This window comes from Abramis brama (assembly GCF_963993115.1).
Source record: "Abramis brama genome assembly, chromosome: 2".
Taxonomy (NCBI): domain Eukaryota; kingdom Metazoa; phylum Chordata; class Actinopteri; order Cypriniformes; family Leuciscidae; genus Abramis; species Abramis brama.
In genome coordinates this window covers 603147-618444 of record NC_139964.1, presented here as the reverse complement: position 1 = coordinate 618444, position 15298 = coordinate 603147, and the positions used below count along the sequence as shown (strand labels likewise).

General features: G+C 41.5%; 1 protein-coding gene across 4 annotated transcripts in view; it reads right to left on the bottom strand.

The window, feature by feature from the left end:
• Window positions 1-15298, bottom strand: part of LOC311077441 (integrin alpha-L-like) — a 64645-nt gene that overhangs the window by 22084 nt on the left and 27263 nt on the right. For all 4 annotated transcript variants that reach the window (XM_084105919.1, XM_084105921.1, XM_084105918.1 and 1 more), the window contains exons 4-7: window positions 1153-1220; window positions 840-954; window positions 435-565; window positions 183-325 (exon numbers count right to left, since the gene is read on the bottom strand). In XM_084105919.1, coding sequence (XP_083962045.1) covers window positions 183-325; window positions 435-565; window positions 840-954; window positions 1153-1220 — 457 coding nt within the window. The remainder of the gene's footprint in view (window positions 1-182; window positions 326-434; window positions 566-839; window positions 955-1152; window positions 1221-15298) is intronic.

Below are 15298 nucleotides of genomic sequence, written 5' to 3'. Positions count from 1 at the left end.
GTTTTTAACTTATAATTTATAGAACGACAAATGTCCAACTCCAGTGTGTTTAACAGACCTGAACAAAAGAGCAAATCTACAGAAGGAGCAATCTTTAATTGTCATTTATGTGCATTTCAAGACTGTTTCTCTTAAAGTGTAAATTCAATGAACATTCATAAGCATATGAAGGTTTCACTCACAAGACATAGTCGATTGCTCCGTGTGTGTTTGTGATACTGTACATGTGTGGCTCTTTCATGAGTTTGTCTTCAGCGGAGCCGTCCTGATACGCGTTGAAGTCAAACACAGTTCTGAATGTAGTTGAAAACTGGACAGCAGCAAACTGACACACAGAAGGACAAACAACAAGCACACGTGCCGTTAACATCATTAGCAAACCATAGACCATTACATGTCCATATTTCCACATTAATAGTGCTGGGCTGATTTACCTTTATGGATGAGTTTGAAAGTTTTTTCATAACATCTAAAATGAATTTTTTGTTCATTTCAAACTCGTTCAATACCAAACTTTTAGATCCGTCAAAGAGAAACACCAGATTGACTTCTATCTTCGTGCATTCTGCAGAACCACAAGATATGGAAACACATCTGTTACGCCAACTTCTTTTAGCAATCAAACCATAAATTATTGACAAGATGGCCAATAAATCCATATTTTTCCCAAGTATTTAACATAATGTCTTTAATCATGTCTTTAGTTGTCAATAAACACCAACTGGAATGTTACTAAGAACCCAACACATGGTGTACAGTATTAAAGACTGAAATAGTTAAACTGCATTCGGTGCTAAAAGTGTCGTTATCCGCTGGTTTCTGTGTCAGACTCGTCAGACCTTGGTAAGCGGCGGTAAAGTTTGAGACGGCCTGTAAACGGCTGTTGAACTGGACGCAGACGCCGTTCAGATACGAGTTTCCGTCACACTCATGAGGAAGATACGGACTGCAGCTCTGAGAAAGAGACACAATATCTGAGACAACTGGAGGATCAAATCACACAAAAGATGAAACAAAGACTCCAGTGTTAAAATGAGGAGGCAGAGAACATTCCTGCAGTGTTTCCCATTCTTCACTGGACACAAGTACAGAAGAGACAGTGATGAGAAGTCAAACACTGAAGTGACTAATGAAGGAAGCCGTTGAACTTACAGTCAAGCGTCCGCCAGCATCAGACGACACAGCAGAAGACATGCCGAAGAACCGAACGCTTTCTGAGCCTGTCAATCATCACCAGAGAGAGAGAGAGAGAGAGAGAGAGAGAGGGAGAGGCTTAACATGACTTTATTATTAAATTAACTTTTTCCAAATACCAGATTTCCTATCTGATCATATAATACAAAAAATCACCTATAATAAATATACAATACAAATATACACATAACATTTATACTTCAAACATCTTTAAAATTTGAAATACAACATATCATCCAAAACCTCACACAAAACTCCTTCCACGGACCATATTTTGGCGAACCTTTGAATATCATTAATCAATTTAAAATATGTATATTCAATTTTAATTCTAGCAGTCACCATGCCTTTAAAAGCATTTTCCGCATCTACTGTACCTATACCCAATAACTTATTCTTTCGAGTCTTCCAAATTGCCATTCTGGCCATACCCAACAAAAGATTTAATAAGCATATTCTTCTTCTCTCATGAGATGTATATTTAGGACCACTTATAAAACACTGATTGGAAAAATCTTTACCAAAACCTTTAAACAAACTTTTTAAAGACTGCCTAACCTCACACAATTAATAAATAAGTGATCAACTGTCTCTTCAATTCCACAAAAAGGACATTCCCTCCCCACTGCTGGATTCAGGTGTGCCACGTGTCTGTTTGTAGCTATAGCACCATGAATAAGTCTCCACTGTGGGTCTGCTGTACGCTTCTCAATGGGAGGTTTGTACAGAGACCTCCAGGATCCTTTAAAGTCTGGTCCAAACACTTCTGTCCACCTCCCTGCTCGTACTCGTTTTAAAACAGTCTGACGGGCAACTTTAACACAAGTAAAGTAGATTGCTTTTTTAGTTGTTTCACGAAACTGTCCCATCTCCGGGGTCCTAAAAGTTAATATTGTGTCAGCATCTTCATAATTTTCTTTTGCAGCTGCAGATATACTGATAGATGGAAACTGATAGTTTCTCCTCCACTCTTGAGCTGGTTGAGTTTCCAGTGCCTCCCTGCAGGTTCCAGGCAATGCTCTCTGCACCTCCTCTAACACCTGCTGCAGAAGACGGAGAGATCGAATACCCGTCTCACGCTGTAGTGCTGCAGCCGTCTTCCATCCGTTGAGGTCTCTCAGGTCTCCTATCCTCTTGAGTCCAGCTCCCGCCAGACATCATCAAGCTTCCCGATGACAGAGTTCTCGTTTGTATCAGTGGGTTATAAAACAATGGCTCCCCCATTATCCACTCCTTTGGTTCTGAAAGATCTCTGTTGATATTAAAGTTATCAAGCCAGGCTCTCAACACTGACTGATAAAACATGGTTAAATTACTCAAGTCCAGCTCTTTAAGGCTCAGTAAAAACAACTGTTTCTCGTAACCAAGACCAGATGCTGTCCTTAAAATAGCACAAGCAACACGAATCCATCCCAGATCTTCTTCATATAATATTCTTTGTGCTGTTTGCAATCTAAAAGTCATAATCCTGCTTCTGATGTCTATCAGAGCTTGTCCTCCTTCTTGTAAAGGCAGATATAATGCGGATCCAAGAACCCAGTGTTGCCCCGACCAAAAACAATCCACAAATTTCTTCTGTATTTTTATCAGTTCATTCGGAGGATCCAGCACATTTAGTCTGTGCCATAGCGTGGAGGCGGCCAGGTTATTTGTAACCAAGACTCCTGTAGGATAGTTCAGGTAATAGCAAATTCCATTTAGACAACTTGGCTGACACCAGCATACCCTCCCAGTTTTTTTGTCTATAATTTTCTTTACCCAGAAATACTCCAAGAATTTGAATTCTCTCTGTATTCCACTGTAACCCCCCTGTAAGCTTAGGTGGCCCACCATTTTTCCAGGGACCCACAACAAAACCCTCACTCTTTGCCCAATTCACTTTTGATGAGGAGGCTCTCTCATTTAAAGCTAAACTTTTAGACAGTATCTGAATATCCCCTTGTCCAGTAATAAACACAGTGACATCATCAGCGTAAGCTGAGACAGAAACACTTGAACCATTAAAATCCCCTGGTATATGAAAACCTTTCAAATTATTTCTTAGTTTAATAAGCAAGGGCTCAATAACTAAGCTATATAGTTGTCCGGAAATTGGACACCCCTGGCTAATTCCCCTCTTCACAGGTATTGGACAACTCAGTCCCCCTCCAACCTTAAGCATTACTGAAGCCCCTCTATACAGTAATTTGATCCAAGAAATGAAAGTCTCCCCAAACCCAAATGCCTTCAAAACATTTAAAAGGTATTCATGACCCACACGATCAAACGCTTTTTCTTGGTCAATCGATAAGAAACCAATATTAAAATCATTATTCATAGAAAGGTCCATAACATCTCTTATTAGAAATAAATTATCTATTATTGTACGTCCTGGAACACAGTACGTTTGCTCATTCCTCACAATAATGCTCAAAAACTTCTTTAATCTATTTGCTAAACATTTAGACAGTATTTTGTAGTCTTGGCACATTAAAGAGACAGGGCGCCAGTTTTTCAACAAGCCTAAATCACCAGTCTTAGGTAGAAGTGACAGTACTGCTCTTTGGCAACTGCTGGGTAAAGTACCTTTTTGAAAACATTCACAGATTACATTGTAAAAGTCCTCTCCTAAAACATCCCAAAATGATTTATAAAATTCAGCAGGCAGATCATCTACTCCCGGGGAATGCCCTGTGGACAATTGCTTTACGGCCTCTGAAAGTTCCTCATATGGAATTCATTTATCCAGGGTTTTTCTGTCCTCAGGTTTCAAAATAGGCAGTCCTCTTAATAACTGATCCATACTCTCAGGATCACAGTTTTTGACCCAAAAAGTTCGGCATAAAAGTCCACTGCGATTTTCCTCATTTCGATAGGATTTCAAGTTACTGTGCCATTGTCCTTCCGAAGGTAAAGCATATTTTTTTTGTTTTACTACTTTACGTTCCAAGTTAAAAAAGAACTTTGTTGGAGCGTCCATTTCCTTAATGGAAGATATCCTTGCTCTGATTAAGGCACCTTTTGCTCTTTTCTCTAACAGTGTTTTCAACTCCAATCTCTTTTTCTTTAAATCCTTAGTCATACCCGAAACATTCAAATCAATTAATTTCATTAATATCTTTCTCCAAACTTTCAATATTTCTCTTTAGAATCACAGTATTATTATAAGAAAACTGCTGAAAAAATCTTGATTTGGACTTTTCCTACCTCCCACCATTGAATTACATTTTCAAAATGTTCTTTTTCTACTTTCCAACTCTCCCAAAAACATTTACATTTTTCACAAAATAACTTATCCTGCACCAGTTTGACATTAAAATGCCAATAAGATTTTGAAAGTGAGTATTAAAATCAATAGTCATTATATGATGATCAGAAAACCCACAAGGAGATATACCAACATTCATACCTCTATTATTATCTTTTTTATTTACATATATTCTATCCAGTCGTGCTCCCTTCACAATAGAATCCAAAATTTTAACCCATGTGTATTGTTTTGTGAACTAATTCTTATTCCTCCACACATCATCCAGTTCTAGTTCTTGAGTTATACGGAGGAGCATATTACTAGACTGTAAGTGAGGTTCTTGACCATTCCTATCCAATACAAAATCAGTAGTACAATTCCAATCTCCTCCCATTATTACACACATTTTTCCATCATCATATTTTCTTATTGCAATGCTTAACTTTTCAAATAGTTCTAATCTTTGTGGACCTAAATTTGGAGCATATACATTAATGAAAAGAAATTTTAACTCTTTAATTTCTACTATTGCTATTAAAGCTCTACCTTTTTCTAATTCAATAGTGGATAGGATCTTTAGATACAAATGTTTGGAAAAGATAATCGCTACGCCTGCGCTTAAATCAATCTTCAATCTCATTTTGATTATCTGAATGTGTTTCCTGTAAAAACATAACATTGATATATTTCAGATGAACATATTCTGAAATCACTGCTCTCTTATTCCTATCTCTCTCTCCATTAATGTTTAAAGATCCTATTCTCAAAATATCCATAAAGAGATATAAAGAGAGGAAAAAAAGAGGCAGAAAAAACAGAAAGCACTGCAAAGACACCCTTGATGTGTATATCATTTCGCAAAATCAATTTGATTTACTTTTAACTGGGGTTTTCCCCTTTCTAAGTTTAGTGAGAAACTTTTTCAAGTGAAACCTCTTTTCAAATTCAAACTTATTTACATCTGGAAAGAAATTCTTCACATCAGCAACCTTTCCAAAAGTCTCATCCAAAAACGAATTTATCTCATCCAACGAGTAAATCTGATCACAACCTATCTGAGAAATATCTGACAGATCTGAAGTATCAGATAGAACACCATCCTCCTCATCATCAGCCTCATTTATTTCTTCTTCACCTATTTTTTTCTTTTTTTTTTTCTTTAGGCTCACATGAATTTACCTCTCTGACACTTCTTTGATCCTTATTTCTTCCAGACTTGGTCACTACACAATCTCTGCTTATCTGACCTTCAATCCTCGAATCGACATTTGTTTCAGACATCTGTACTTCAACATCACCGTCATCCATTTGTTCATTCTCAACAGATGACTCCTCGTCCTTCCTCACACTCTCAGTTGAGACCTCCTCGTCATTTATTACTTTCTCAGTAGGAACTTCCTCATCCTTCCTTACATTCTCAGTATTAACCACAACAACCTGATCTTCATGTGGATCTATTTGCACGACAGTTTCACTTCCACTCGGGCCTGCCTCGGTTTTATTAGGACATGATAACCTTAGGTGCCCGAAACCACCGCATTCAAAACATCGCATCTCACCTGCGCTCGCATAACATGTACGATTTGCCTTCATACATGCATCGAAACGACACATTAAGAGTCAGCGAGTTCAAAAACATGAATACGTGCCACCTAAACGACAGCACATGTTTCAAAGCTGCATTTTTGCAGCCAAGTGGAACCATTTTGATTCCACTAGCAAGTTTACCAAAACGCGAAAGCTCGCGCTCAATATCAGCATTAGGAATGAACGGCGGAACATTGGAAATGGTTACTTTACTTGTTGGTGTTGCTAACGGTTGAACTTGAATAAAAGCACCACTTACCGAAATCCCGCTTTCGATTAAACAAGTCACTAGTTGTTCATCCTTGAGAAAAACCACCGTCGCTTTGTTCATTCGGGACGCAGAAACAATGTTGTCGTGACCGACGCGTTCAGCTACATCCAACAACACGTCTTCCACAGACTCGCCGGCGTTCGTGACACACCTGATACCGTGACTGAGTGACAGAGACGACGCCTGCACACTCCCGTGCGACGCCATCTCCGTCCCCGACACGATCAGTACCCGACTATTACACATAGAAAAAAAGATCCGAGAAGGTAACAGACTAAAACCAAATTAGTTTTGCGAAATTACATACATAGAAATCCTCCCAATAGGCTCCCAAAACAATAGTTAAAGGGGGGGTGAAATGCTATTTCATGCATACTGAGTTTTTTACACTGTTAAAGAGTTGGATTCCCATGCTAAACATGGACAAATTTTCAAAAATTAAGTTGTACGTTTGAAGGAGTATTTCTGTGCCAAAAATACTCCTTCCGGTTTGTCACAAGTTTCGGAAAGTTTTTTTCGAGTATGGGCATGTATGACGTCAGATGTGGCGGAATTTCCTTATATGGGTCCTAAGAGCACTTCTCCCGGAAGGTCGCGGACGCGCGCGCACTCGTAGACCAGAGAGAGAAGAGAGCCAAAGCAGTACCTCATCAAAGCGCTCTGCTCGGCTTTTGGGAAATCAGTGTCACCAAAGAAGTGGGTTTTTGGTTGCCAGGGCAAGACAACCCTGCACAGATTCCCAAAGAACCCGGCGTTAAGGGACCAGTGGATGGAGTTTGTTTTTTCTGAGCATCAACGGAGTTGTGCAAGACTGTTTGTTCCCTGCATTTCGACGATGATTGTTTTATAAACAAAGCCCAGATCGACGGATTTGCAGATCGTCTAATGCTTAAGGATCGAGCAGTCACAATGATAAAGGTTCGCGGTCGTGCGTTGGAACCGGGCGGTGAGTAAAACTGCTTCAAATGTCTCTGTGTGTTGTTAGCTCGGCGCGTCAGCACAGCTTTAGCTTCGCCCACACGGCACGCCTCCAGCCCCTCGTTTTTTTCCGGAAAGACTCGGTACAGCCTATCTTTCTTTTATAAATATAATAAAACTAAAGACTTTTTGGAGATATGAAGGATGCAATACTACTCTATAGGTACTCAAGATTAACAGGAGATTGAGTGAAAATGAGCATTTCACCCCCCCTTTAAGAAACCGTGTTCAAATTTCCCTCTCACCGTGATCACCCTCCCACACACTTCCACTTCCCAGCATGCACTGAGAGAGAGAGAGAGAGAGAGAGAGAGAGAGAGAGAGAGAGAGAGAGAGAATTGAATTTCAAAATCCATTTATTACAAAATTTAAAACATTGTCCAGTCAATCAACATACTGTTAAAATAAAATCAGAACAGACAAGACACAATTATCTTAAGAGGGATGCAGGTTATCATCAATAATCTCACATAAAGCCCCCTTATTGCACCATTATCAAATTTTATCATATTTATTATCTAAAAACCTTCTATTCAAAGATTTGACACAACTTTTATACAAGGCTTTTCCAGAGGCCGGCTCTGAACCCAATAATGACACATTTTCAGAATACAAAAAAACACCTTTGTACTCTTCTAAATTAGGCGATAGCAGCAGATTAGGGAACGGATCTGTGCAGTCCGGAATAATCAGTCCCTCAGAGTAGTCCTCCAGCAGTTTACATTCTTCTGTTGTAAGAGCAGATCTCCATTTTTCATGGAGTTTAGCCACCACACGTGTTGATCGAACACCCAGATGTTCAGCTACCAAATCAACATTCTTAAAGTCTTTTCCTGCTAGCTGTACTAGATGTCCAAGGGTGCTGGGAAAGGTCTTTTACTTGATATATCCAAGCGAGAACCATGAATCAAAGGTTCTTGTAACATCCAGTCTTTGCACTATAAACAACATCCAAACTTAAAAAAAAATTATGATAAAAACTGGGCAACTTGGACAAGTCCATCTTTTTTAGGATGCAACCATAACAAAGGCTTGTCCAGGCCTAATCCTTCAAACTTCTGCAGAATTGCAAAAGCTGTGGATTTCCAACTTGTGTCGACTGGTCCAGTTAAAAGTCTCTGTGCAAACTGGAGTCGGAAAGCTGCTGTTCTGCTCTGTAAATGTATAAGTCCATGCCCTCCCTCTTCTTTGGGCAAATACAAAACAGCTTTTGGAACCCAATGCAACTTGTCCCAAAAAAAAAATCAATTAAAATTGACTGAATTTTTAACAAAAGATCTGGTGGAGATCTGGTGGAGATCAACACAAATTAAGCGATGCCAGAGAGAAGATGCTACCAAGTTATTAATAATCAATGTGCGCCCTCTATATGACATTTTTGGAAGCAAATATTTCCATTTGTCGAGGCAACCTTTTACTTTTTCAACAACTTCTTCAAAGTTTTTTTGTACAATAATTTCACTTCCTAAAAACAAGGTATTTAAAACCTTTCTTAGTCCAGGTTAAACCATCTGGGAGGTTTGGTTCTCCACTTAACCAGCTCCCAACCAGTGTAGCTTCCCTTTTAGACCAGTTTACCTTCGCAGAAGAACACATTTTAAAATCCTTTAATATATGTTGATCAACAAATCCACATCTTTCTGACAATTAATTAAAATAACAACATCATCAGCATATGCTGATAATTTAAGTACATTTGAACAATTTCACTCCAAATACACTCCATGCAAATCTGTTCTTAACTTGTTTAAAAGAGGCTCTATTGACAAAGAATAGAGCATACCAGACAAGGCACACCCTTGTCTAACACCTCTAAAAACTTTAAAAGGAGCGCATAAGTCACCATTAACTTTCAATATACTTTCAACTTCACAGTACAAAACCTTTATCATAGAAACAAATTCAGGATTAAAACCAAATGCTGCTAAAACATTCCATAAATAATCATGCTTGATCGAAAGCCTTTTCTTGATCTATTGACACTAGACCAAAATCTAAGTTGAGACTCTTACCTAAATCCAAAACATCCCTAATAAAAGAAATGTTATCAGAAATTCGCCTACCAGGTACACAATAGGTCTGGTCAGGATGGATAACTTGTTCCAAAACTTTGCCCAATCTATTTGCCAGAACCTTGAAGAGCAATTTATAATCACTGCACAGCAAACTCACGGGTCTCCAGTTTTTAATATCATTCAGATCTCCTTTCTTTGGCAACAGAGTGAGAACCGCTCTACGGCAACTTATGGGTAGCCGCCCATTGGCTAAAGCTTTCGCCAAGCACCTCCAGCAGATCCGGACCCACCTCCGGCCAGAAGGACTTGTAGAGGTCGACTGGTAGTCCATCAACTGCAGGCGCTTTACCACACTCCATACTTTGGAGAGCTTTTTCCAACTCTGTCCAGCTTTACTGAGTCCAGCATTAGCTTCTTCGGATAACTGAGGTAAATTATTAAGAAAGACATTACCATCAGTTTGTTCATGTGTGAGTTCACTTTTGTACAGTGAAAATTGCTAATTGCTCTTCTTCGAATGTCAGGAGGGTCTGACAACAAGACTCCAGCTTCTGAGCGTAAGGCATGAATAAACCTTCTCTGTCCATTTTTTTTCTCCAAACTAAAGAAAATTTTTGAGGGTGCATCCATCAATTCTACGCTTTGAAAACGTGATCTGACCAGAGCTCCTTGTGTAACTGTGTCTAGAAGTTCAGCTAAATAATTTTTCTTTTTATTAAAAGTTTCAAAATGGGTCAAATTTCCTGTATCAGCAACCCCCTGAACTAAAATTAAAACTAGTTAAAATGTCATGTCAATCGATTCAAATAGTTTAAATAATTTGAATAAAATGAAAACATGGAACTTCACAGGGAACATAATACACAGAAAAGCTAAATAAATAATTACAAACAGATTAGAGCTTACAGACCACAGGTACAAGGAAGGGTAGTGTAAGGCATCGTAGAAGAGTTTTGTTTTTAGTCTGGATTTAAAAATGGAGATGGTGGGAGAGGTCTTAATGTCTATAGGAAGACGGTTCCAAAGACGGACCGCATAGCAGCTAAAGGCTGCTTCTCCCTGCTTGGTATGGGCGCTGGATTGTACCAGTTGGAGTTTTCCTGCTGATCTAAGTGATCTTGAGGGGCTATATGTTTCAAACATCTCTGCTATATAGAGAGGTCCTTGGCCATTTAGTGATTTAAAAACAAGAAAAAGGACTTTAAAATCAATTCTATAGATCTTTTGGTTCTGGTCAATAACCTTGCTGCTGCATTTTGGATCATTTGAAGAGGTTTTTTTAGGGAGACCATTTTGGGTTTTTTTAGGGAGACTAGTGAAAAGACCATTACAGTAATCCACCCTGCTGGTGATAAAAGCATGAATAAGCTTTTCTAAGTCTACCGGTAATATGAAGTTTTTAACCTTCACAATGTTTTTTAAGTGATAAAAAGCCGATTTTGTGACTGCCTTCATGTGGCTATTGAAGCTTAGGTCGCTCGCCCGAGATATCCGTATCAAGCTATGATCAGAAAAGCTTACTGGAACAATTTAACAGCTTCTGAAAAAACTAAGCTGGTGTTTGAAACCATAAAACCTATCCAACCTTGCTAAAGAAATTAAGTTATTGTAAGCATGAGTCCATGTATATTGCCTCTGATTACCATGGACATTTCTCCAAACATCAACAATCTCATGTGATTTCAATAACTGAATGAGCCGCTTTCATGATGTCAGAATTCCATCACCATCTCCTTCCACTCATTCCCTCACTCCGCCCACTCAGTCATTCACACGCTCATTGTCACCTGATTACTAATCACCGTCACCTGGACCTCATCATCTGTTCACCCATATATACCTGCTACGAACATTCAGTCATTGTCTGATCTCGTCTACACATGATCCAGACCCTCTGCTATACTTACCTGTATACTTACCTTCGATCCCGATCTTCTCAGCCAGTCTTCATTCAGTCTGCTCAGGAGCTCCGTCATCATCATCTGCATAAGAAAGAGAGAGGGAGACTTGGTTACACTTCAGTTAAGCTATCATCTGATATTCAACTTACTGTTTACTCACCTGTTACGCTGTACCGATCCATTCTGCAAATTAAAGCATTTAACTTACCTTCTGTCTGCTTCGTCTATGCCAAACCTGACAGAAGATCAGACCACCATGCAGAATCCATCGTGATCCACAGCGAATTCACCTGTCAATCCGATCGCCATTCATCAACCCACCTCTTCAGCTTCACTTCCTCAAGCGCCCGTTGCTTCGTTCACTGCCTCAGCGTGTCCCATGGCCCGACCAGCGACATTCTCCGGTGAGGCGGAGGACTGCAGTGGGTTTCTACTTCAGGTATCTTTGTATTTCTCCATGCAAGAACATCAGTTCATTAACAATTCAGCTCGTGTTGCTTTCATCATTTCACTCTTGTCTGGGCAAGCACTTCAGTGGGCACAGTCTCTGTGGAATTCGAATTCGGAAGTCGTCAAATCCCTCTCCGGTTTCATACGACACTTCAAAGAAGTTTTCGGTCAAACAGCTGCCGATCTTTCAGTACATGATCAACTCTACAATCTTCGTCAAGTCCAATCTTCTGTGAGTAATTTCTCCTTACGATTCCGCACCTTAGCGGCATCCAGTGGATGGAATGAGGCAGCATTGATCACAGCTTTTCGTCATGGTTTGAATCCTAACATTCGTCAGTTGATGGTGGTTTACGACGACAGCCTGGGAATTGAGAAATTAATTCAAAAATCCATTCGAGTTTCGCAAAGACTGTCAGCCTGTGATTCTCCGATTCCCACTGTATGTCCTCCGCCCACGGTTCCATCAGTCACTCCTCCAGCACCAGAGCCTATGGATCTCGGCTCCACCCATCTTCCAGCTTCAGAGCGTCAACGACGAATTCTTCATAAACTCTGTCTCTATTTTGCATCTGATAATCATCTTCTCAGCACTTGCCCTGTTCGACCTCCATGCCCAGCGGTAAGCACAATTCAAGTCTCACCTAAAATTGAAGCTTTAAATCACACCACTGTGCATGTATTAACTTCTCGCATTTGTGTCTCAGCGCAAGCCCTTATTGACTCAGGTTCGGCGGGGAATTTAATCTCCACCCAGCTTCTCCAAAAATTGAACATCCGCAAACATCGCAGTTCTCAAGACCTTCATATACAAACCATCCAGGGAAAACCGTTGGGTCGAGGTCGAATTTGTCATTGTTCACCTACTCTGACGCTGCGCATTGGTTGTCTTCATTCTGAGGAGATTTCTTTTATGGTGGAGGAGTCCACTGCTGAGCTCCTCCTGGGATGCCCCTGGTTAGTTCAACATCAGCCGACGCTCCACTGGAAAACTGGTGAAGTATTGCATTGGGGTGAGTCCTGCCATTTGTCCTGTCTATCATCCATCAAGAAAATACCTTCATCATCATCATCGCCACCTCAGAAAAGGTCCAAAGTTCCTGTTTGCTCCACCTCGGTTGAGAGCCCTGAAGTACAGCATCAAGTAGAGATTCCAGTGGAGTACCAGGCGTACCAGGATGTGTTCAGCAAGAAACTGGCTACTAAATTACCACCTCATCGGCCATGGGACTGCGCAATCGACTTGCTACTTGGAGCCACTCTACCTAAAGGTCGTATCTATCCACTGTCCATCCCGGAGCAGAAGACCGTGGAGGAGGCTTTACAACAACAGTTCATCCGCACATCGACCTCCCCTGCCGCTTCAAGTTTCTTCTTTGTGGGTAAGAAGGACGGAGGCTTGAGGCCCTGCATCGATTATCATCATCTCAACTCTCAAACCGTCAAATACAGTTATCCCCTTCCTCTGGTCCCAGCTGCCTTGGAGCAGGTGCGTGGGGCTCGCATATTTTATATAACTAGACCTTCAGAGTGCATACAACTTGATCCGTATTCGGCATGGAGATGAGTGGAAGACAGCGTTCGTCACCCCATCTGGCCATTATGAATATCAGGTTATGCCCTTCGGGCTGTCAAACGCTCCAACGGTCTTCCAGGGGTATATGAACGAAGTGTTCCGTGAGTACCTCAACCGCTTTGTGATTGTCTACATTGACGATATTCTCATCTATTCATCTTCAATTGCTGAACACCATCGTCATGTCATTCAAGTACTAGAGAAACTGAGAGAAAACAAGCTTTACCTGAAATTGGAGAAGTGTGAGTTCCATATCACCTCTGTTCAGTTCCTGGGTTACATCATAGATCAGCATGGTATCCAGATGGACCAGAGGAAGGTGGAAACAATCCAAGACTGGCCATTACCCACATCTGTCAAAGAACTTCAAAGATTCCTCGGTTTTGCAAATTTCTACAGAAGATTCATCAAGAACTACAGTCTCATCAGTGCTCCTCTCACATCTTCATTAAAGAATCGACCCAAGTCTCTGTCCTTGAATCCCACTGCTATCCAAGCCTTCCATCGCCTCAAAGAAGTCTTCACGACAGCACCGATCCTCATCCATCCCAATCCTGAACTTCCCTTCATCGTTGAGGTCGATGCGTCCTCCACTGGGGTTGGAGCGGTGCTGTCACAGCGGCAGGGTGAGCCTCCCAGACTCCATCCATGTGCCTTCTTTTCCAAAAAGCTTTCCCCGACGGAGCAAAACTACGACATCGGCAACCGAGAACTGCTAGCCATAAAACTGGCTTTAGAAGAATGGAGACATTGGCTGGAGGGAGCAAATCACCAGTTCGAAGTAATTACAGATCATCGCAACTTGGAATATCTTCGTGAGGCAAGAAGATTGAATCCTCGCCAGGCCCGCTGGGCACTCTTCTTCACTCGATTCAACTTCATTGTTACTTACCGTCCAGAAAGTAAGAATTGCAAGGCAGACGCTCTTTCCAGACTCCATCATTCATCTTCTGAAGACCTCAGTACTGAGACCATCCTCCCTCCAGCCTTAATCCTCAGTCCCATTCTCTGGGACATCGACCAGCAAATCTCTCAGGAAAATTCTCGCCATCCTGCTCCCCCGGGAGGTCCATATCATCCACAGACCAACGGCCAGACTGAGTGGAAGATTCAGGAGATTGGACGTTATCTGCAAACTTATTGCCACCAGTACCAAGACAGCTGGAACCGATACCTCCCCTGGGCGGAATACGCCCAGAATTCCCTCACTCAGCGTACCACCGGGCTCACCCCCTTTCAGTGCTTCCTCGGATACCAGCCAACTCTCTTCCCTTGGTCGGGTGAGCCCTCGGAGGTTCCAGCTGTCGACTTTTGGTTCCATCAGAGCAAGGGGGTATGGGCTCAGCTCATGTGCATCTACAACAGGCAGTGCGGAGTACCTGTTCCTAGGTACTCCGTGTTGATATCCTAGATCCATCCTTACTCTCCCAGTTCCATTCTGACCATCCTGACCGCCCAGCTCCCAGGGGTCGTAGTCGACCTCGCCGCCGGCAACATCTCTCTTCTTCCCAGCCGTCAAGAGCCGCCTTGGGAGGGGGGGGGGAATACTGTCAGGATTAAGTCACCATCTCCTTCCACTCATTCCCTCACTCCGCCCACTCAGTTTTAAATGCACAATCTTCTGAATTAATAACAGAACAGCGATTCTGTGCCTCTATACCGGCTAAAAGTTGCTCAACTGCAGCGGTCGAGCCGCTGGCAGATCACTTGACCCGCTGGCAGATCACTCACCGCGGATACTTCATCTTCCTCTGCCTCAGCAGCACCTGCACTCTCCCCTTCAGTAGTCTTATCTACCAGCACAACTTCTGTTACTCTTTCAGCGTCTGCCACTGCTACCGATGTTTTTGAGCCATACTTGTTCCAGGCACCTCAGCATCAGTAGGCAATACAGCGGCAACATTCTGCATTTCCTCGTCACGAACAACGTTATTTTCCTCACCACCATCAACCGGTGGAGGATTATTATCACAGGATTATTATTATTATGTCTTATTCAATCTGACTGGAAAAGTGCGGATAAGATGCCTTGTTTCACCACAACCAAAACATTTCATAGTATTTGTTGTGGTGAAAATGACATAGTTAAACTTAAAG